Raw genomic sequence first — 23,332 nt, 5'->3', positions numbered from 1 at the left:
GTAGTGGTTGCGCTGTGCTGCATAGCACGCTTTTCTGTACCTCTCTTCGTTTTAACTTTCTGAGCGTGTTTTTAATCCGAACCTATCATATCTTATGTTTTTTTAAATCTGGTACCGACAAGGAATAAGATGAAATTGTTTTTATATCGATTTCGGAAATTTAATTTTAATCATAATTTTTATATGTTTTAATTTTAAGAGCTTGTTTTTAATCCGAATATAACGTATTTATATGGGTTTTTTTAATCAGAAAATGATGAAGAATAAGATGAACGTAATTTTGGATCGTTTTATACAAAAATAATTTCAATTACAATTTTTGGATTTTTAATGACCAAAGTCATTAATTAATTTTTAAGCCTCCAAGCTGAAATGCAATACCAAAGTCCGGCCTTTGTCGAAGATTGCTTGGCCAAAATTTCAATCAATTTTTATGAAAAATGAGGGTGTGACAGTGCCGCCTCAACTTTTACATATATTGTGACACTCTCAGTGGGCAGCACATGCCTTCAAATGATTTTGAGGCCACCCCGGGCGAAGCTGGGCCCTGAATCTCTACTATCTTCTAAAACGTTCCTAAGGAAGGGAGATAACTCAAATCAAAGTTATTTTTCAGCAAACTGAGTATGTTGATGGTAATACTTTTACACTGTCTGATTCTTATAGAATATACAGAGTCAAAGTGAGAAACAAAATGCTAGTAATAACATAAGACCAAAACATTATTTGGCAAACGAGTCCGTACCACGGAACCACACACACCAATAAAACAAACTCCACTGTTACCGCCCAACGAAGCATCCAAATATCGGAGCACGTAAAATGAAATTTAACAAAAGCATGGCGGCTGCCAAACCAAAACACTGATCTAAAAATATAGATCAGTGAACCAAAAAGGGGAAAGGGAAGTAACCTGCAGGAATTCCCGCACACGTCAGTGGGTTTCGTCCCCTGGCTCGGTTTGTAAAAGCGTTAAAAGCTAATATCTTCCGTTTGACTACCGTTAGGAATGTAATTTTTTGCATATAAAAAACAAAGCCTATTCCTATTTCACAAAATTTGAGCTTAATTGACCCAGAGATACATGTCTTACCCGACAAACACCGACCGACTGACCGCCCGCCCGCCCGCCTCAAACAAACAAACAAACAAACAAACAGAGCAAATCCAGTAAGCCCCATTATTCTAATGGCGGCTTAAAAACAATCGAATGAGCAACACACACAGACACGCACGCACACAAGCAAGTCTGCACACGTACACACACACGCACATACACACTGACTATTCATACACACACACGAACACGCACACACACACAAACACACGCACGTACATACGCACGCACGCACACACACACACACACACACACACACACACACACACACACACACACACACACAGATATATAGGTTATATTGATACATAGATAGAAAGACTTGCAGATTATATTGCGTCATAGTCTTTGGCAAAGAGCACAGAAGTGTTAATTTATATTCCACACGGATCGTTACAACTATTTCCTTTTCGTTACTTTTATTTACATTAATTGCACACTGATTATCTTTTCAAGCTTTCCACACTCACCAGTAGGACTTGTCCCGCACCGCATCCTACAGCAAACATGAACCTTCTTGCGCACACAAGAAACAAACAACCGTTCCGTATCCACCGCAAATAGCCAGATAGCGTGACGCCATCCTCGGGTCCATACATCAACTTGCCACATGCTGAGCGCTATTGTTTCTCGCTGAAAAGGTACCATCCTTGTCATGGAGGCGATCATACCAACGTTAAAGATACATTCCTTCCCATGTAAACAAATCTGACCGGGCTTTCACACGGTATAAGTTCATCCTTTCACTATTACACATATTGATAATCTAAGATTGATGAATGGATTTACTTCGTAGGGGAAAGGCTCCTAATATGGACCGGCTCCTAATATGGACCACCTCCTGTTCTGACAAACTAACGGCGCTAGAGCGCTCAAAACAATTTCATTCGCTTTATTCACCCTCTCTAGATAAGTTGCACATGTAAAAACAGTTGCAGAAACACACACCTCAAAACCGTTAGGCTTTTTCGCATTTTTTCACTTTTGGCAGCGTTCACTCTAAATTTGCCGCCTAAAACGGACTCGTTTCTGTCCACAGCCCAAAGTTTTCATAACACTAAAATGGCTATATATGACAGCTAAGACAGTATTTGTTACATTTTAACAGTGTGTACCCCGAGTTTCTACTGCAAACAAAAAATAGTAGCAGAACCTCAAAGTATGTGTGAGTCCCCTAATATGGACCACCTTCAACAAATCAAAGAAAATAAAAACTACCGGGTAAAGGCAATTTCAATTCATTGAGAAGCTTGCTGAAAATAACCTATAACTAGCCCTCGAGATTTAAAAAAAAAATAACAAATAGTCTCTTTTTTTTTGGAAGTTGATAATTGCACTTATTTTCACTCTGTTTTTGATAAGCTTCTTCAGTTTCCTGATGTGCTTCAAATAATGCTCTCATCAACCCGAAACAGCTAAATCTAAAGCATATTTGAATTAGTCTGACTTGCACACTAAGTCGTATCATGTTATTTTGAAGTATAGGGGGCTTTTCACAGTGATTCGTGAAGGCCGTTTTACTGGTCCATATTGGGCACCCAGGCTCCAAATATGGACTATTTGCGATTTTTTTCTGTATTTAATTTTTGCTAAAGGTCTATCAAAGCTATTTCATTCTAATTAGGCCTAACGGTTAAGCTAAGAGAGAAGGACTACCAACCACAATATGAAACTTCTCCGCAAGAAAACAAGCTAGTTATCAGCAATAAACAAAAAGTGGTCCATATTAGGGGCCCTTCCCCTACATTTCATTTCATTTACCATTTGTATTACTTAATTGTTACATCGCCGGGAAGTCCGAGTCGCTTCCCCCGAGGGAAGTAGATCAGAGTATCAGGGTGGCACTCAGTATATCCAGGTGTGTGCCGGTGTTTAAATGTAATCAACGTCAACTACCTACATGCACTTCTGGTAGAATGACGGAGGTCTTTTACGTTCAACAGTAGTGACACTGTGGTGGAATGTGGATACCGTCTCTGAGTCTGCAGGTACCAGGCCCCCCGACATATGTCCGGTTCGAAAGTAGTTCATCCAGAAATGCCCACTCTAAGGGGCTCCGCTCACATGTGTAACTTTAGCAGGACCGACGACGCACTGCAGATTATCCCAGCCCGCTACACGTTGCATGAAAGGACAACAGGCCAAATACTCGTCATAATCCCTATCGCGGCATAAATAATAGACAGTGCGTCGTCTGTGCCGCTGAAACTGCGCAGGTATATTCTGTCCATAAGTAGGAAGCGGCCAGGTTGTTGTGTTTTGTTATGTGTCCAAGTGAAAGGTTACCGGTAATTACCGGTATTTTACCGGTTGACATGAGAAAATACCGGAAAACAATTGGCTGCCGGTATGACCTACCGGTTGATTTTTTGAACTACCGGGGTTTTTTTGCTGGTATTACAACAAAACCAGTACTCTGAGTTGACGACGGGCGCTGTGGCGTGGTGGTAAGACGTCGGCCTCTTAATCGGAAGGTCGAGGGAGTTCGAATCCCGGCCGGCCGCCTGGTGGATCAAATGTGGAGATGTTTCCGATCTCCCAGGTCAACGAATGTGCAGACCTGCTAGTGGCTTATCCCTCTTCGTGTGTACAAGACCAAGTGCGCACGGAAAAGATCATGTAATCCATGTCAGAGTTCGGTGGGTTATAGAAACACGAAAATATCCAGCATGCGTCCTCCAAAAACGGCGTATGCCGGGTATGGCTGCCTAAATGGCGGGGTAAAAACGGTCATACACGTAAAATTCCACTCGTGCAAAAACACGAGTGTACGTGGGAGTCTAAGACCATGAACGAAGAAGAAGAAGAAGAAGAAGTACTCTGAGTTGGACTCTTACTGGTTCCAATGACCAGCCAACAGGGTTTTTTCTTGACTGTTTGCCTCATAAAAGTTTGTGTACCGGTTTAAAAAAAATACTAACGCCATCACTGCTTCAGTTTCCGCGGGAAGGACTCGAACTTTAACATTGGTATGACCGAGACGGATAATAAGCGAATTGCCGGTCTGTCGCTGTAGCGGGAAAGTACTGCAACGCTATTTGGTCTCTCCGTCATTTAGTATCAATCTCTGCTGGGAACTGGGAGCAGACGGTAAGCATGTCTGGGACTGACAGGGGCAATGGATATGGAAGACCGTTTTTCTGACGTATGATACATCTTGGTGTGTGTGTGTGTGTGTCAGTGTGTGTGTGTGTGTGTGTCAGTGTGCGTGTGTGTGTGTACAAGTGTTTGTGTACAGGTGTGTATGTGCGTGTGTGTGTGTGTGTGATGCACTGACTTACTATTTTGCCCTTTATTTGGCTGGATGGATGGTTGCCTGGTTGTTCGTCATGTTAGCCCCCATCTCTCTCTCTCTCTCTCTCTCTCTCTCTCTCTCTCTCTCTCTCTCTCTCTCGAGTCTCTCTCTCTCTCTCACACACTTACACACACAAACAAACACACACACACATACATACACACGCGCGCACGCACGCACGCACGCACGCACGCACGCACACACACTGGGGACACACACACACACACACACTCTCTCTGTATTTCTTAAAATAAATAATCGTTTTTATGTTGTTGATATGTTTTAGTTTATCTACATCTTTTTGGTTGCATTTGCACGCCGATTGCTTTTTAATTTTCTTGTTTAATACATACGTACGTTTGTTTCCCCGTTTCTTTTTTTTTAAAGTTTCTTTCTTCTTGCCTTTTCTTTTTTTTTACCTTTTTACTTTTTAAAATGTTTTATCATTAAGTAGATTTCTATATAAGACCTGGGAAAAGCCTTAAATGTTTATCCTTCTACAATAAAGTTACATCAGCAGCATATCGTCATCTCTCTTGCATTAACATCTCTCTTCTCTCTCTCTCTCTCTCTCTCTCTCTCTCTCTCTCTCTCTCTCTCTCTCTCTCTCTCTCTCTCTTTCTCTGTCCCCCTCCCTCCTCCCATCGATCGTTACCATTTTCATAATTCAGTAATATTTCAGGTGTACATTATACCATTTCGGGTACTTCTTGCTCCTCCACTCCAAACACCACCACCACTATCACAGCAAAAACGCACTGCTGAGCTCGAAAACATGGAGACAAATGAATCTAACATAGCTGATGAATATCCCACAAACCTGCGAATACTCCACAAAGATAACAATCCTGACACATTTCAATACTTCACACAATCCGAGCAACGCAATATACCCGGCCGTTCGTACCTTCATTTGGTCCTCGCGAGCTGAAGTGTTATTCCCATCCCCAACGTTTCTGTGTGACTGCAAACTATTTAGTAGATGAAACGTAAAATGTATAATTTTATGTCCGTCTTCTGCTACTCACAGGGAAACACATCAGGCGGCGAAATGAAACCATTAATAGTTAATGTGCTAGACGTTTCAGCTTGGCGTTTTACGCTGGATTTTCAGAGTCGTAAAGCAACCTCTATTGAAAAAAACAGAGAGGAGGGGGGGGGGGGATGCATCGTTAGTCGTACGATCATCTTGCTAATTAGATATTTCTAAAGTTTTACTGATTTGTAAGCTTCTCGTAGTTTCTCTTCCTTTGCTGAAAGGAAAATACAGTGAACACGCTCGGTATTTTGTAAACTGGTATTACCTCTATGGAAAAAAGAATACATCCCACAAATACTGGTCTATTAAAGGCACACGCCATTTTTGTGAAACGCGTCAACAGTAGCTCTCGCATTTTGAAGATATGTTTCAAAATATTCGTCATTAAGGTCGCATACTTCAGTTTTTAACTAATAAATGGATGCAGATTTCAGACCTCAAATTAAAGTAACGATTTTAGAAACAACGTTTTTTTGAAAGAATGTGGAACGATTTGGCGACATTTTTTTTAAACGTCCTATATATGTGACAGAGCATGAGAAAATTTGATATAGTGGAACTTGAAGAAAAGGTGAGTTATTGATGTCGTGACTGAGCAAGATAAAACAAAAAATTCAAAGCGGGTTCAAAATATCTTACTTTGGATATGTCAAGCTTCTAATGCATGTAGGCCTTGAACCCAGGTTTCTTGGAATTTAGTTCAGAATGTGCAGGATTTACAAAAGCAGCACACATACTCGATCGTATATATACAGAGTTGCGAGCAAAATAATCTGCTAAGTATGTTTTGTAATTTCACAAAACCATTTGATAGTTTGACAAACTTGACCCTGTAGAGTTAAAAAAAAAGAAAAAAAAGTAAAAGTAATTGAATATTCACCTGCCGGTGGTTTTTAGCACGTAACTCGAAGTGTGTTTAGCGACTCATGTCACCTTGTCCCAAACGCTGTCGCGTATTCCAAAAGGGAGTGGCCTTTGGATAATTGATGTTAATACTCTTGATGTTTACTCTCATTAGTATGTGCGACGGTGTATGACATAGTAGGACTTTACTGCCTTTGTCTGTCCATCTATCCGTCTCTCTCTCTCTCTCTCTAGCAAGGTGGACGATCCCCTTTCACTGAAATTAATCCCTTTGTAATTCCTCACGATTTCCGTCATGACCACTTTTAGAAAGTAAATAAGATAAATGATTTCGACAGATGATTTACCTTTATTGTTGTGGTGGTCATTTTCTTATATAAAATATTACAAAATGTGTGTGCGTGAGCGTGTGTGTGTGTGTGTGTACGAGTTATGCGTGTTTGTGTGTGTGTTTGTGTATGTGTATATATGTGTACGAGTGTGTGTGTGTTTGTGTGTATGTATGTGTATGTATGTGTGTGTGTGTGTGTGTGAGTGCGTACGTGCGCACGTGTGTGTGTGTGTGCGTAAGGGGGTATCTGTGTGTGTGGGATATTAATATCAGGCATCAGCAATGATTAAATCCTTGACACCTCCATCCAGGTGTGTCCTCAGTATTAGTATTGATTTCTCGCGATCTCTTCATGCTCTCTGGTGTCATGGCGCGTAATGCTGGCGACCTCCATGAAATATTCAACATCTGTTACCCATGAAAGTAGACCCTGTGCATTTAACGATAAATGGCTTGGACATACCAGAAGTGTATTCACGGTTGAGTTCAATGCATTTCGTAAAAGTTCGGAATTCTTCAACTAAATCCTAACAACAAGCACTTTTACTCCTGTCTTCAAATGAACGCACAGTAAATGGGGTTTTCAAACGACGGTAAAAGCAATTCATCCAAAACGGTAACAGGAAAGACTCAGAAAATGACCACCATCCCCCTCCAAAAAAGAGGATCTCATCAAAAAGGATGTTCAGTGTGCATGCGTGAGTGAAGGAGATAAAACGAGAGAGAGAGAGAGAGAGAGAGAGAGAGAGAGAGAGAGAGAGAGAGAGAGAGAGAGAGAGAGAGAGAGTGAGAGAGGAGAGAGAGAGAGTGAGAGAGAAGAGAGAGAGATAGAGAGAGAGAAGAGAGAGAGAGTGAGAGAGAGAGAGTGAGAGAGAGAGAGAGAGAGAGAGAGAGAGAGAGAGAGAGAGAGAGAGAGAGAGATGTGTGTTTGTGTGCGTAATGAAGATTTTAAAATCAAATGTCTGGCATATGACGTCACTTCAAGGATTCTCAATGGTATGCCCCTTTACTCTACTTCATTTTTGTACTAATGTTAGACAGAACGGTTTTTTTAATGATGGTGTGTTTATATTTACTGATCTTGTTGTCATTGTTTCATGAAATATGCATGGGTGCAACTGCTGGAAAATGAAAACAAGAAGAGCAAACGCTCGATCGAGTCACTTTCGCAGTTCTGAATATTATATGAGGCATCAGATGGACAGGAAGAAATTGCTATTCACAACACAATGAGTCACGTTCACATAAAATTTGAGCCCGGTCACTTTTATAGTTTCCGAGAAAAGCCCAACGTTAAGTTGTGTGTTGCCGAACAGAAAAGGCTAGTTATCTCCCTTGTTTTTCTGATAACGTTCGTAAAAGGCTACAGATGTAAATACTTTGATGTAAAGAATAATCCTACAAAGTTTCAATCACATCCGATGAACTTTGTCAAAGATATAAAATGTCTAATTTTTCCTTTGACGCTGACCTGTGACCTTGAAAAAGGTCAAAGGTCAACGAAACCATCGTTAAAGTGTAGAGGTCATTGGAGGTCACGACTAAACAAAATATGAGCCCGATCGCTTTGATAGTTTCCGAGAAAAGATATAAAATGTCTAATTTTTCCTTTGACGCTGACCTGTGACCTTGAAAAAGGTCAAAGGTCAACGAAACCATCGTTAAAGTGTAGAGGTCATTGGAGGTCACGACTAAACAAAATATGAGCCCGATCGCTTTGATAGTTTCCGAGAAAAGTCCAACGTTAAGGTGGTGTCTACGGACGGACGGCCGGACGGCCGGCCGGCCGGCCGGCCGGACGGACGGCCGGCCGGACAGACTAACACTGACCGATTACATAGAGTCACATTTTCTCAAGTGACTCAAAAACTGAAGAGGCCGTGGTCCAGGGGCCGTTAAGGCCCCGGCGGGGTGCAGGGGCAGCACCCTTGCTGGGGGGTCCAGGGGGGCAGCGCCCTCCACTCGAAAACGAATTTTCGCATTTCAGGGAGGATTTGAATGGCCTCTTTTGACTCTAAATCTATTTCAGAACAAACGGACTTTGCGGATATGCATAATATGTACAATCTTGTAAACTTGAAGGTATTTGTAACCACCCAGCCGAAAATGAATTTTAGCATTTCAAGAGGGGCTATTTGAGCCTCTCCTGTTTTAAAACTGAAAACAGCAACAACAAAATTTTTTTGGGGAGGATGCACAACATGAAAAACCTCTATACTTGAAGGTGTTTGGTTGCATCACTCTTGCTAGAGGGTCTACAAAAAACAAGGTCAACACATTTGAAGAAGGGTTATAGAAGCCTCTCCTTGCCTTAAAATTGGAGATGCCCAAATTGAAAATCTTGTAAACTTGAAGGTGATTGATTTTATCCCCTAGTTTTGTCTTTGATTTAAAAAATGTTTACTGAATTAAAGGAAAATTACCATGCTAACAAAAAGTTTTCAAAAACACAGGAAATTACAGTCACCTCCCTTGTATTACAACTTCTTTACTTGAAGCTTATGAATTTATCATTGCAGGAGGTAAATTCTCAAATAATTGTTGAACCATAGCTTCAACCAAATGAGAAACAAGTTTCAAGTCACTGAGTTTGTTTCAATTGAATACTTTCAAAAGGGCTAACTGCTCAGGTTAAAAAGAAGAAGGTTTAAACAAAAACAGAAACCTCCAGAGTTATATCCCTTGCCATGGACATACAATCTTCTGATGCTGCTTTTTCATTTTAGGAGTTAAATTCGCAAATGATTGTTGAATCATAGCTTGAATTGAAAGAGAAATAAGTTTCAAGCAAGCTTGTTTCAGTTGCCAACTTTCTAAAGGACTCAATGTATCTGAAGCGAAATACCACTGGTTCATAGACCAGGAATGCAAATGTTCTCTACCACTGAAGGTCTCTGAATCCCTGAAAGTGGGGTATATAAGGAAGGCAAAATACACAGCACTTAAAGGCATATGTACGCGCTCCCGTGTTTACAAAGTGTAGTTTGCCCATAATCGATGTCAAACGCACCATAAGACCATGTAATGACGATATGTCACCATGCGCGGACCATAATACATGCATTACAGCTTGTTCTAGCCTCTGAAAAAGTGAGGATGTCAACAAAGCCGCGGTGTTAGCTCCCTTGCATCAACGTTGCCAAATCTATAAATAGGATGATCCAGATCAAAATGAAAATTAACATATCTCAACATTGAAGGGGTCCTAGACCACAATATTTTGCAGGGAACTTAATTTAGCATGTCTCCAGCTGTTGGTAAAGCAATTAGCGTGTATAGTCATCGAGTACATATGCCTTTAAGATGCCACATTCACCAGTATGACATGACATCCTTCCCCCCCCCCCCCCCCTCTACAACCTTGGCACCTTTACATAACCGTCCCTTTCAGGCATGGTCAAAGGTGGCTGACCTCTCACCCAAACACCAGAATTTAAAAAAAACCAGATTTTCCGTCTGCAGCCTCCTGAGAAAAACGGAAATTCCCATTCAGACACTCAGTCACACACAGAAAGCAGCTCCATTACTTCACACATCAACAAGCCAGAAAGTTTAAACACTTTATGGACAACCTCAAAGCATCAACACGAACACATTCACAAAGCAGTGAAAAAGTACAGCAGTATCAACTCCATATCTGAAAATTTGACTCTCATTGAAAACCGAACAACGAAGCGGACACAACAAAGAGGAACCACCCATTTCAATTAACGGGATTCCACTGTCATGTTGTCTTAACATGGAGATAAAACTAACGCCCATTGAGGCCTTAAAAGAGGCGTTCCCCCGTATTTTTGTCTTAACATAATGCAGGCATGGGAATTGAAAAAAGTAAAAACGGCTGAAAATTTGTAAGTAATATCAAAGTCGACGGCGCGAAGCGCTTAGCCTTACTGCATGCCCCCCGGACAATTTTTTTCTCCAAAGAACCCAAATTGTGCAATTAGGTGTCATCTGAGCTCCAAATTTGCCATTAAATTCAAATTTCAGAACCATTTTTGCCACTCCCATTTATTTTTTTGGCGGACACTTTTGCTTTTTCGGCGGAACAAAAAAACATTTTGGCGGAAATTTGCCTTTCGGCGGACAATTCCCATGCCTAATAATGGTAAAACTAACTTCCATCTTTCTGCTTCCGTGGTATCGGACCAACAGTTTGACCGTTCACATTTCTAAAACCTCAGATAAAACTCAAACATTACAATAGCTTGGTGCTAACTCGTTTTAAACACCTACTCAGCTCAACCCAAAAACTGTACAATTAGACCATCACAGATGCAACAACATACATGTATTTACTCCTACTAGAACGACATACGTCATAGGGGGGCCTTATATGTCACAAGGGGCGCAAACTGTATGTTTCACATCTCAGAATAGCATGGTTGGCATGCCTTCCACATCAACTAGACTGTCGCCTTAACATGATCTTGGGGTTACAAGCTTACTTAACAGGAACAAGTCTAAAATAGTGTCAAGACTTTAAACGTATCAATTTAAAATCACTTGCATTCTTCAGTATTTAACAAATCAAAATATATGTCAGGAAAACGTACACATTATAAACCACTCAGAGGACAAAATAATGGCAAGAGTATGACTTACAAAAACAAAACAAAAACAAAAAAACTCATTAAGCCTATTCTTCTTTCAGCAAAAAGCCATCACATTTTTACCACAAGGAATGCGCTCAAAAGTAACTTTCTTTCTTTATTTGGTGTTTAACGTCGTTTTCAACCACGAAGGTTATATCGCGACGGGCTCAAAAGTAACAGGATCATTATGTACAAACAAACTTCAAATACGGTACACAACGCTCAAATTTTTATCTGCAGTACTGGCTGCATATCTGTTATGCATTACAGTATAATATTCATAGTATTACTGTCTACGTAGTTTGTCTGAATACTGTGCTTACATACATTTATGAATCACACGAACTGAAATGAAAAGTACTTTCTTTCAAGATGGACCGTGACAAAACTGAAAATAGGGCAATCCTTCATATAAAACAATACAATATCAAAACTAAAGCCGAAAAAACAAAAACCAGATAGACTGCAAACGTTCCAAAATTAAGAATAAAAAACTCCTCCGAAAACGGCGTATAGCTGCCTAAATGGCGGGGTAAAAAAACCGGTCAGACACGTAAAATTCCACTCGTGCAAAAAACACGAGTGTACGTGGGAGTTTCAGCCCACGAACGCAGAAGAAGAAAAAGAAGAAGAAAAAACAGTGGTTAATTGGTATGTTTGTTATTGACAAAACAAAAATTTTAAAGCCGAAACAATAACTAAGCATCAAAATTTTATGAACATGAATATGGTAATTTTCATCGCCATAAATGAACAAGAAAATGACAGAAAAATGTCAAAGAATGCGCTCTCTCTGGCGCAAGGACTTGTGGTGTTGTTGGTTGGTTCACATGATGATAGTTTCGCCGATGCAGGCAATGTACTGTTTGATGTCTGGAATCAGCGAGATAGCCTTCACCACCACCATGTTGCCCTGAAAACAGTCCAACTAAACACATTAGCCTTCACCACCACCATGTTGCCCTGAAAACAGTCCAACTAAACACATTAGTCTTCACCACCACCATGTTGCCCTGAAAACAGTCCAACTAAACACATTAGCCTTCACCACCACCATGTTGCCCTGAAAACAGTCCAACTAAACACATTAGCCTTCACCACCACCATGTTGCCCTGAAAACAGTCCAACTAAACACATTAGCCTTCACTATTACCATGTTGCCCTGAAAACAGTCCAACTAAACACATTCAATACAATCTCAAACGGAATGAGGCAGAGCGATGTTAAGATATCAAATAACCAAAGGGAAGTAATCGCTCTTAATGGATACGACATGTGTAATAGAGTAAGCGAGAGTTGTACGGAACCTTTTCTCCTGGCACCTGAGAGAATAACAAGCATTGAAATGAACAAGCGACTTTCATCCTCATAAAAGGATGATCACCGCAAGCTCATATGCTCATCATTCTCCAAGGCACTCCAACTAACACCTACGTACACAGTCATAAGATAAGATAAGATAAGATAAGATAATTATATTGTCCATGAGGGTAACCTCACAGAAATTCGGGCTGCTTTCTTCTTGGAGAAAGCGAGCTGCCATATAGTATACGGCGCTACCCATTTTTTTTCCTGCATGCGTGTATTCATGTTTCCAAGCCCTGAGACTTAATGCCGTGTGAGATGGAATTTTTTTAGACTTTATTCCAAGTCACACGGGTATTTACAAGAACCAGCTTTTATTCTCGACCGGACTTAGTCCTTAGATCAAGACTGGTTTAAACAGAACAAACACACACATTGTTACACCTTGCAATGTGTGAGACCCACATCTCCCTTAGAAAGGAGAAGTAATATAACTCCAAAAGCAAATAGACTGCCAACGTTCCAAAATATATTTTTTTTTTTTAGAAATAATGTTACAGCCGAACCTGTCTGTGATGACTACCCAAACAAACAACCCCAAGTGGTCGTTATACACAGGTGGTCGCTATGGAAAGTTGAATTAAGTCAATTGTGGGGATTTAGGGGGATGATACTAATGGGCAAGAGGTCGTTATCGGGAGGTGGTCACCAGGGCAGGTTTGACTGTACTTACCAAATAGCCAAGAGAGTTACAGTTACATCTCGCAATGCATTGCAAATAGCATTTTTTTTTCAACAACACGGAATCACCATGAACCCCTCCCATTGCTTTATGTCTGCCGGGCAGGGGATTCTCGTTACCTAGCTACAACCAATCATTCACCTCACATTCTGAATATAATCCGTTGAAATGTCCTTGCAAAACATGCTCAAATAACCAACCATGCTGATGATACATTTCCACTAGTCCACTCTTTCTTGTCTAAGAGGGAGCAACAGATTCAAAATCAACATCAAACAATCAAAACAGTGACACACTAGTACATTTGATACAAAATCAGTGATGTCATTTCATTTGACTCTCGTCCACTTTGGACATGCAACTTTCAAGTGAGCTGGTCAAGCAAGGCAGACCGACAGGGTGGGTAGTGCATAACCAAAGTCTTTTCTTTCTTTCTTTCTTTATTTGGTGTTTAACGTCGTTTTCAACCACGAAGGTTATATCGCGACGGGGAAAGGGGGGAGATGGGATAGAGCCACTTGTTAATTGTTTCTTGTTCACAAAAGCACTAATACAAAAATTGCTCCAGGGGCTTGCAACGTAGTACAATATATGACCTTACTGGGAGAATGCAAGTTTCCAGTACAAACGACTTAACATTTCTTACATACTGCTTGACTAAAATCTTTACAAACATTGACTATATTCTATACAAGAAACACTTAACAAGGGTAAAAGGAGAAACAGAATCCGTTAGTCGCCTCTTACGACATGCTGGGGAGCATCGGGTAAATTCTTCCCCCTAACCCGCGGGGGGTGGAAGGAGTCTTAAAATGGGGGTAAATTTACAGAGGTTATGAACAAGAGATCACACAAAAAAACAAGGTCCTAAATTGGGGGGTCTTAAAAGGGGGGTTCCACTGTATCAGTGATACTGACCTCTTCCAGGGTACCACGTGCCTTGACCTCAACCGTCAGTTGTGTCATCTCCTTGGTCTTCAGGTTGGTGACTGGTTCTGCAACACAAGTAAAACCTCCTTAAAAGCTGATCATAAAAACAAAATCGAACATTTTAAAAGTAAATTTTCATTTGATTAATATACTTACCCGAATCACATATAGCATTGACACAGTCTGAGATGCTAAGGTCTGAAAAGGCTACCCGTCTAACATTTTTAAAGGGAAGCAACCCCATCACCAAAAGAGCTCAAAATAGCCATGGTAATGAGCACATACTCTGGGAGTTACCTCCCCTTGGTGTGTACTACGTCACTTCCTCTATTACCACGTGTCCAAGATCATACGGCTTTAAAGAAACTAAAAAACCATAAGCGGGGTAGGTGGGAGGGCATAAACTATGTGATTCGGGTAAGTATATATATTAATCAAATGAAAATTTACTTTTAAAATTTTCGATTAAATTACATATTCTTACTCCGAATCACATATACATGGGTGAAACCTAGGAAAATCAAATTGACTGAAATTTTTTTGAGGCAGGGGTCCAAAGGCTGCCCAGGTCCTGGCGGGGTACGGGGCAGGGAGCCGAAAACGAATTTTTGCATTATTCATTGTAATTTTGTGGCCTTTTCTGGCAAAAAAATACACTAACATGCAGGTCAAAAAAATACCTTCAGATTCTAATATGGTAAAAAGGGTAAACAAAATCAAAACAATTCACAGAAGTAATCATTTTTCTTTTGTATCCTTTCACACTTGCATCTTCCAACACAACGACACAATTGATAACAATTAACATTGACAACAGCCATACTATACTGAAAGGCATAAATTCTGCAAATAGTGGATTGAACGATTTTGCTCTCAAACGAAAATCAGATTGAACCTGTAATTTGTAGTTGACATCTTGAGTGTTGGAGCAAATGTTTCACGCTGTCAGCGTGCGCTTTGCAGTATTGCTGATCCAGCCACAGCTCACTGTGCTAATAAAGACAATGGGCTGAACGGGAGACAATAACGTAAAAAAGATAGTGTATGGCCCTATAAAATGCAACTGGCTGTTTGGCTGTATCCAGATATCGCAATCATGCCACGACTTGATGAAGGAGAGAGACAGCAAGCGATTGGGATGCTTAAAGCTGGCCAAAGCATTGAACGTGATGAACACTGAACGTTTTCCGAAATCATTGCGCTTGGACTCAGTCACTTTTTTTGAAAAATTGTCATTTCATGATGTTCTATTCAAAATCAATTAACTCATTCGCTGCGTGTCGGAACTGGAATTCCGACACCTGTGTTTAGCGTTGGCTGCGTGCCGGTACTTGAGTTCCGACGGATATCACGAATTTTTAACGGTGTAAACGGTCCTGCTGACCAAGGGAAACAACCCCTGCAATGAACTTCTATCTGTCTACAGTGGTACCATTCACTGTAAACAGTTCCTTCCCTTAAATTGTTGGGATTAATAAAAATTTTGTTGACGGTGTGCGACCCACGTGTTTTGACTTTTCCAAGATGGCGGATCGTTCTGCTGAGACGTAGTAACTTGAAAAGAGTGCTAGAACGTGTTATTCAGTACGGTTCTGATCTTGACCTCAGTGATGATGATAGTGGAGATGATATTTTAGATTCTGGTGACGATTTTGTGCCAATGGACGATCATTTGGGTGATGATTCGGGCAATGCAAGTGTCGATCATGACATTGTGTATGATGAACCCATGACGTAGAAAGTTTTTTTGTTTTGCTTCAAATTGGATATTTTGCCTGGATATGAAGACAACAAAAGGTATGTACTTTCAAATGTTTCATATATTTTCTAAAAGAGTAAGTTCCAAACTTTGCAAAAACATAAGGTATGTAAGGTTATCTTGTGTTGTTGATTTTTAATAATTTTTTCAAAATGGCTCTAAATCGCGCGTTGGCAGGGAACACAGGGGAAATTTAGACGCGCAGCGAATGAGTTAAGCCAAGGTTTATAAACACTAAAATGGCCAATAAATAAAATATTCAAACATTGAAAACATTCACCACTGAATTGATTTTTTGTGATTTTTTAAAGTTCCGTTTGCGGAATTTATGCCTCTCGGTATACATGAAATAGAAAGTGAACAACTGAACAACTGAAATAAAAGTTCGAAATATTTAATTATAAGAAGCAAACATTGCCAGACAGGCATTGAAATAAATGATGAAACAGAATGTCACACATGCAAACAGCATGATGTAGCACTGCACAAAGTAGCAACTAAGCAGTAGCATCTCTTATAGTGCAAAGTTCTCAAGGAAAAGCACTTGAGTTTCAAGCACCAAACTTATCACACACAGTTTTAGTTTCATGAACTCCAACCAGTCCCATCGCCATTTGTTGGCTAGACCAGCATCAATAAGATCTGTCCGTGCGTTTTCCGTCAAAACCGGCATCTTTGTCGCAGAAATCGTGTCACCACTTCGTAATGCCTGCCAAAACGCGAGAGAACTTTTTTTTTATCGTGATGCAGAGCGAATCCGAAAGTCAAAAAGAGAGAAGTCGGAGAACTGATGTCCTCTGTTCGACTGGATCTCCTTTTGTCTAGCGTCAAGCACCAAATGACCAAAAAGAGATCCCTCTACCACCGGAGATGCGCTCAAGGTGTTTCTCGTACCTGATCCGTGAACTGCGAGTGCGAGAAGAACAAATCCCTCCGACACCAAACTGCGTTAGCATCGTGAAGGGAGGATAGTCGCATCTGCTCTTCATTCACCCTAGCAAAGGCTGAACGAAGAGTGAAGACGTCATCAGCATCCTGATCTACACTGAGTGTGAACAGATCAAGTTAATCGGTCATAGACCAAAAGAGTTCTAATGATCGTGTCCGAAAGGATGCAAATTCCAAAAACTGACCTCCTATCTCCTCTGAAGAGATTAGGGTGTGTTCTGGTACTGACACAACCGAGTGCCTCATAATCTGTTTTACCAGCAGAGGAAGCAATTCCTGCGTCACCAGTAAAGGTGACCGCGGAAGAGCAAAGGACGAAAGCAAGTTCCGACTAGAGTTAGGCAAGTTGAACTTCCAATGCACAGAAGGAACAAAAGTAGAAGCCTGTGTAGCCGTAGCTAGCCACGGCTGAGCCTGTTCCGGAACTTGCCTTGAGGAACAAGAAGAGGAACAGGGCAGAAGGAATACCACTTCCGGCATCAGATGGCTTCGCCAAAACCTGCGAAAGGTGGTATGCCACAGAAGGAGACTCTTCGAACCGGAAGAATGAATCCTCCCAATTCGCGGAAAGGAAGTCCGACATCGCCGAAGGGGCAACCAAAGCGGAAGCCGAAACAGCTGATGCACCTTCCGTAAAATAACGGGAAGAAACTTCCGCCGCACCTTCAAGAGGAACCTGAGCTTTGACGGAAATCCCGAATATGTCTGTTTGCTAGCCACAGACTGAACGTCAGAGTGGTCGAGCGAAGGACAAGGACCGAAGTCACAGTCACCAGTGGCGGAAAACGATGCACGGGATAACCAGAAACCGGAAACCCGCGTACCAGGACATCATCTTGACTCATACCCTGACTGGTGTGAGGGTAGGAAAAGCCGAGTGAACGTCCGAAGCCAATGAGGCAACGAAGGCTGCGTAGACTGAGGCCGGAAGCCAGAACGCCCGTAGGCCAGTCTTCGGTCAACTCCACCACGATCCTCTGACGGAAGCGGTGGAGGACCTATGCTTCCGGTAGGAACCGGAACCGCAGCAGCCGAAGACGGCTGCCGCCCTTGCTCTGAAAACACCAATGCCCGCGACAAGGCAAAGGTGAGGTCAGAACAGAAGTGGACTGGGGCCGGAAGCCCGAGCGCCCGTAGGCCAGTCCACTCGATCAACTCCGACTAGACCGCGACGGTGCTAGTGTGGGAGAGGACCTATGCTTCCGGTAAAACCGGAAGCGCAGCGCTGAAACGGCTACCGCCTTTGCTCTGAAACACCCGCATAATCGCTGGGCGGTGAGTGTAACAGAACAGGAAATGCAAATTGTGAAAATGCCCCAGAGAACTGTCTCCCAAAAGGGAGTGTCCGGTCGCCTCACGAGGGCTGTTGGACCAGTTCAACTTACCGTCCATGCCGACCACGGCAGTAGACGACAAAAGGCAGGAAGCTGATCCCTGGAATCGTCACAGACCCCAAGGAATGAGCGTCTCCCACAGCGCTGCATCTCCTCTATCACTAGGTAGTGAAACTAGCAGAGTCAACCACCAAAAGGCGGTGTGGAACGTTGCAATTCTTCTCTCCCAAACTGCGGAACTCTGAAAAAAAGAGCTAAGCAGTATAGACACCAAAGCGCCATGCTCCGATGCCTAAAAGAGGGAAAGCAAGAAGAAAAAGAAGACAAAAACATGCTTAACTGCCCCCCAAACAAGTGTTCGTATGGGGCAGAATAACGGACATAACGGTATTACATGCGTAGTCCGAAACCACACCAATTACAAACGGTCTGGTAGATCCATGACCTAAGTCTTGATCAATGTCAGCCATGCTGGCCAACAAAAGGGGGGCCAGACAAAAAGTTACTGGAAAAAGTACAAGTCCAAAACGGACGAAAAGTCAACAACTACAACGACATTCCTGTCAAACTAATGACCAAAAAGGAAAAGAGCTTACCAACTAACAAAGTAGAAGGTATGTAAGAAGGTAACATTAAGTTTACCTCACCTTTACATAGGCCTAGCCACATTAAATACTTGTCAGCTATGCTGACCAACGAAAAATGGCGGCCAAAACGTAAGTTACTGAAAAATTTACAAGTCCAAAAACGGACGAAAAATCAGCAACTACAACAACATTCCAGTCAAACTAATGACCAAAAAGGAAAGAGCTTACCAACTAACTTTCTTTCTTTCTTTATTTGGTGTTTAACGTCGTTTTCAACCACGAAGGTTATATCGCGACGAGGTAAAGGGGGGAGATGGGATAGGGGAAAGTGGGGAGATGGGATAGAGCCACTTGTTAACAGTTAAGTGTTTCTTGTTCACAAAAGCACTAATCAAATATTTGCTCCAGGGGCTTGCAACGTAGTACAATATATGACCTTACTGGGAGAATGCAAGTTTCCAGTACAAAGGACTAAACATTTCTTACATACTGCTTGACTAAAATCTTTACAAACATTGACTATATTCTATACAAGAACCACTCAACAAGGGTAAAAGGAGAAACAGAATCCGTTAGTCGCCTCTTACGACATGCGGGGGGCAGAGAAATAAGGATGTGGAAAAGAAGACTTTTTTACCAACTAACTAAGCAGAAGGCAAGTAAGAAGGTAATATAAGGTTTACCTCACCATTACATCGGCCTTGCCACATTTATCACTGTCAGCCATGCTGTCAACGAAAATGGCAGCCAAACAATAAGTTACTGAAAAATTTACAAGTCCAAAAACAGACGAAAAATCAGCAACTACAACAAAATTCCTGTAAAAATATTGACCCAAAAAGGAAAGAGCTCACCACCTAACGAAGCAGAAGGCAAGTAAGACGGGTAAGAGGCCGGTGGGTGTCAAACAAACACCAAACCATACAGCCACGAGAGCGCCAACAATCAACAACCTGCTCCTCAACGCTGAAAAAGTCGTATGATCTTGGACACGTGGTGATAGAGGTAGTGACGTAGTACATACCAAGGGGAGGTAGTGCTCATTACCATGGCTTTTGGTGATGGGGTTGCTTCCCTTTAAAAATGTTAGAAGGGTAGCCTTTTCAGACCTTAGCATCTCAGACTGTGTCAATGCTATATGTGATTCGGAGTAAGAAGATGTAATTTAACTTAAAATTTAAAAAAAAATCAAAGCCCCGCTTGAATTCACAGAAAAAGAAATTAAACATACATGCATTGCTTTATCAGTATAAATATGGTAGCCAACTTCGGTTGCCTTGTTACATTGCAAAGTACTTCATCTCAGAATGAGGGGACCAACATTGAGCTCTTGGAGAGAAAGCACAGACCAGTGAGAGTGACCTACAGTCAATGACTTCTTCTTCTTCAGCGTTCCAGAATTGTCTGGTTACGTGTGAGCTCGTTTGCCCATTTGGGTTCCCCACACTATACTCTGAGAGCATAGTCAGCTTCACTCCGCTTTCGTTGAGTAGGCATGCTGGGTATTTTCTTGTTTCAATAACCCACCGAACTCTGACATGGATTACAGGATCTTTTCCGTGCGCACTTGGTCTTGTGCTTGCGTGTGCACACGAAGGGGGTTAAGTCACTGGCAGGTCTGCACATAAGTTGACCTGGGAGATCGGAAAAATCTCCACTCTTAACCCACCAGGCGGCAGCGACCGGGATTCGAACTCACGACCTCCCGATTAGGAGGCCGACGTCTTACCACTACGCCACTGCGCCCGTCTGACCGGGATTCGAACTCATGACCTCCCGATTAGGAGGCCGGCGTCTTACCTCCACGCCACTGCGCCCGTCCAATCAATGACTAACTACACTTGCACAGTTCTTCATCTCAAAACGAGTTGACCAACACTAAGCTCTGGGCTACTAAAAACTGACGAGCGAGAGTGACCTACATTCACTGCCTAGCTACAATAGAAAAGTGCTTCAAAGTAAAATGAAAGGACCAACACTGAGTTCAACACCCAGAAACCTAGGCTCCAGTGCATTCAGAAGCTCGGTGTGTCTAAAGAAAGGAAAATAGAACGAATCTGTTGTTTTTTTAGCACACAATACTTACCAGTGATAGTGAAGGGGACAGCCATGGGCTGCAGACTTCAGACAGACGGCTTGGTGTTCTTGGCAGTGTGGTACCAGGGAATAAGGCCTTATATAACACATAAATATATAACACTAACCTGTCAGGGTGAAGGGGACAGCCATGGGCTGCAGACTCCAGACAGACGGCTGGGTGTTCTTAGCAGTGTGGTACCAGGGGATAAGGCCTTATATAACACATAAATATATAACACTAACCTGTCAGGGTGAAGGGGACAGCCATGGGCTGCAGACTCCAGACAGACGGCTTGGTGTTCTTGGCGGTGTGGTACCAGGGGATGAGTGCGGTGTTGCCGTAGTCCAGGTAAAACACTTGCACCTTGTCCTCGTCCTTCCTCCCTTGGATTGCCCAGGCTCTGCACACACATTCACCACACTTTCTTTTTACCTTTCACACACAAAAATGTTTCCAAAATACTCTAATATGAAAACAAGAAATGTTAGCTGTCTATGCTAAAAAAAATTTTTTAAAAAAAGAGAAGGAAAACACACACACACACACTCTGAGACAAGCAGGCACACACGTACTCATGTCTCGATTCGCATACACACACACGCCCCCCCCCACACACACACACACATGCACTCATACATGCACACATACACACACAAAATTGACATTCATTTACAGTTTGTTGAGTTGTTACATGCTTGGAAACAAAATTCTTTGTCATCATTTTCACGAGTTTTCATTCACAAGCATCTGGGAAATAAATGTCATGTTCCCCGGGGAATAAATGCCCAGTTACCATAGTTACAGAAAGCAGGTTACATGGATATTCAAAACCAAACCCAATAGAAACGCTCGGGGGTTCATCGGCTCACAGGTAAGAGGGAAAACAAGAGAAAAGCGACTCACTCATCTTTGCTTTCTGCTATTCCTTGCTCTCGATTCGTCGCACGTTTAATCCACATATCTGCTAAGAGATGTCACAAACCGAGACAGTGCCGCAAACAAGCAACTCTTCGAAACAGCGGGGCAATCCCATAGCAAGCAAATGCAAAATGTAGGTCATTGTTTGCAATGAATTGAAACGCCGCTGTCGGCCCAAAGTCGAAGACGCGTACTGCTGGATTCACACACCATTCAGTTACATGTAGTCGGAACCTACAGAACTTTTTTTCGTCAAACCTGACATACTTGTCTCAACATGTCATCAAATTAATACACAGATCTCCTTGACTCGCTTTCACTTGTACTTGTAGCGCCTTCACTCTCGCGCCTGCCTTCAGTGATTGCACCAGCGTGGTGGGGCCCCAAAAACGGTATTTTCAAAATCAAACTCGCGTTTCAACTCATGGCTCCCTCTGTTGATGATGCAATTATTTTCGCGCTACCAAAATGATGACAAAAACGATGTTTGATGGGTTGTTGTCAGACAAGCTTTTTTTGTCGGTCCTCGGAGGGCATATCGACTTTTGTTTCATATTTATTGACCGCGGCCTTCGGCCTTGGTCAATAAATATGAAACAAAAGACGATATGCTCCCCCTCGGACGACAAAAAAGCTGGTCTGTCAACAACCCATCAAACATCTTATAATGTTTACATTATTATATGCCCTACAATTCTACATGTCATATTTACTGCAAGTTTTAAATAACCGTACTGACTGGCAAAATAGTAATTAAAAATTTTATTAGTAAATTTTCATTTGATTAATATACTTACCCAACTCACATATAGCAATTAACCCTAGTTCAGTGCTGGTTACGCTGTACGCGTCCCCTTGGTAACCAAGGGAGACCACTCTAAAAAAGAGAGTGACCTATCCCATAATGCCAGACTAACCACTAGCCTGACTTCCGTATGCGCGCGCATACACCGCCATCTTATCATTCCAAAACGAAGCCCAACTCACTCCTTTTTTAGACCCCCATACCACCACAGCGGGGAGGCGGGAGGGAATAAACGATGTGAGTTGGGTAAGTATATTAATCAAATGAAAATTTACTAATAAAATTTTTAATTAAATTACATATCTTACCCAACTCACATATAGCAGATTGCTATCATAGGAGGAGGGTACTCACCAAACCAATCCACAAGAAACTGCCCTGCAGCCACCAAAGAGGGCAAAGCAGAGTGGGAATCTAGCGGAATAATGATATTAGGACCTGTCTCGCGGCTACCATAACCGATAGCGCGGAACTGCCATCCTGTCTCAAGACACCTCTGAGGAAGAAGTTTCTAAAAAACCACCTCAGACCGCCAGTAAGCCTGCTCCAGTCTTCAGCCTAAAGGACCCGACCGGAGGACTGTCAAAGAGGAGGCCCATGCCCTTGCCTCATACGTCCCAGCTACAGAGAGAGGCAAAACTGCCCTAACAACCCCAAACTATGTTTACCAGCAGGTAAAAAA

The 23,332-nt window shown here is 42.1% G+C and overlaps 1 protein-coding gene across 1 annotated transcript in view; it reads right to left on the bottom strand.

The window, feature by feature from the left end:
* Nucleotides 1–10,193: 10,193 nt before the first annotated feature.
* LOC138969251 (uncharacterized) overlaps nucleotides 10,194–23,332 on the bottom strand; it is a 44,085-nt gene continuing 30,946 nt past the window's right edge. The window contains exons 16-18 of the mRNA XM_070341996.1: nucleotides 21,170–21,327; nucleotides 14,208–14,284; nucleotides 10,194–12,154 (exon numbers count right to left, since the gene is read on the bottom strand). Of these exons, the coding sequence (XP_070198097.1) occupies nucleotides 12,068–12,154; nucleotides 14,208–14,284; nucleotides 21,170–21,327 (322 nt within the window). The 3' untranslated portion in view covers nucleotides 10,194–12,067. The remainder of the gene's footprint in view (nucleotides 12,155–14,207; nucleotides 14,285–21,169; nucleotides 21,328–23,332) is intronic.

The sequence above is a fragment of the Littorina saxatilis genome, linkage group LG6 (genome assembly GCF_037325665.1).
Source record: "Littorina saxatilis isolate snail1 linkage group LG6, US_GU_Lsax_2.0, whole genome shotgun sequence".
Classification (NCBI taxonomy): domain Eukaryota; kingdom Metazoa; phylum Mollusca; class Gastropoda; order Littorinimorpha; family Littorinidae; genus Littorina; species Littorina saxatilis.
The sequence above is the reverse complement of the archived record's forward strand: the minus strand, read 5'-3'. Positions and strand labels throughout refer to the sequence as shown.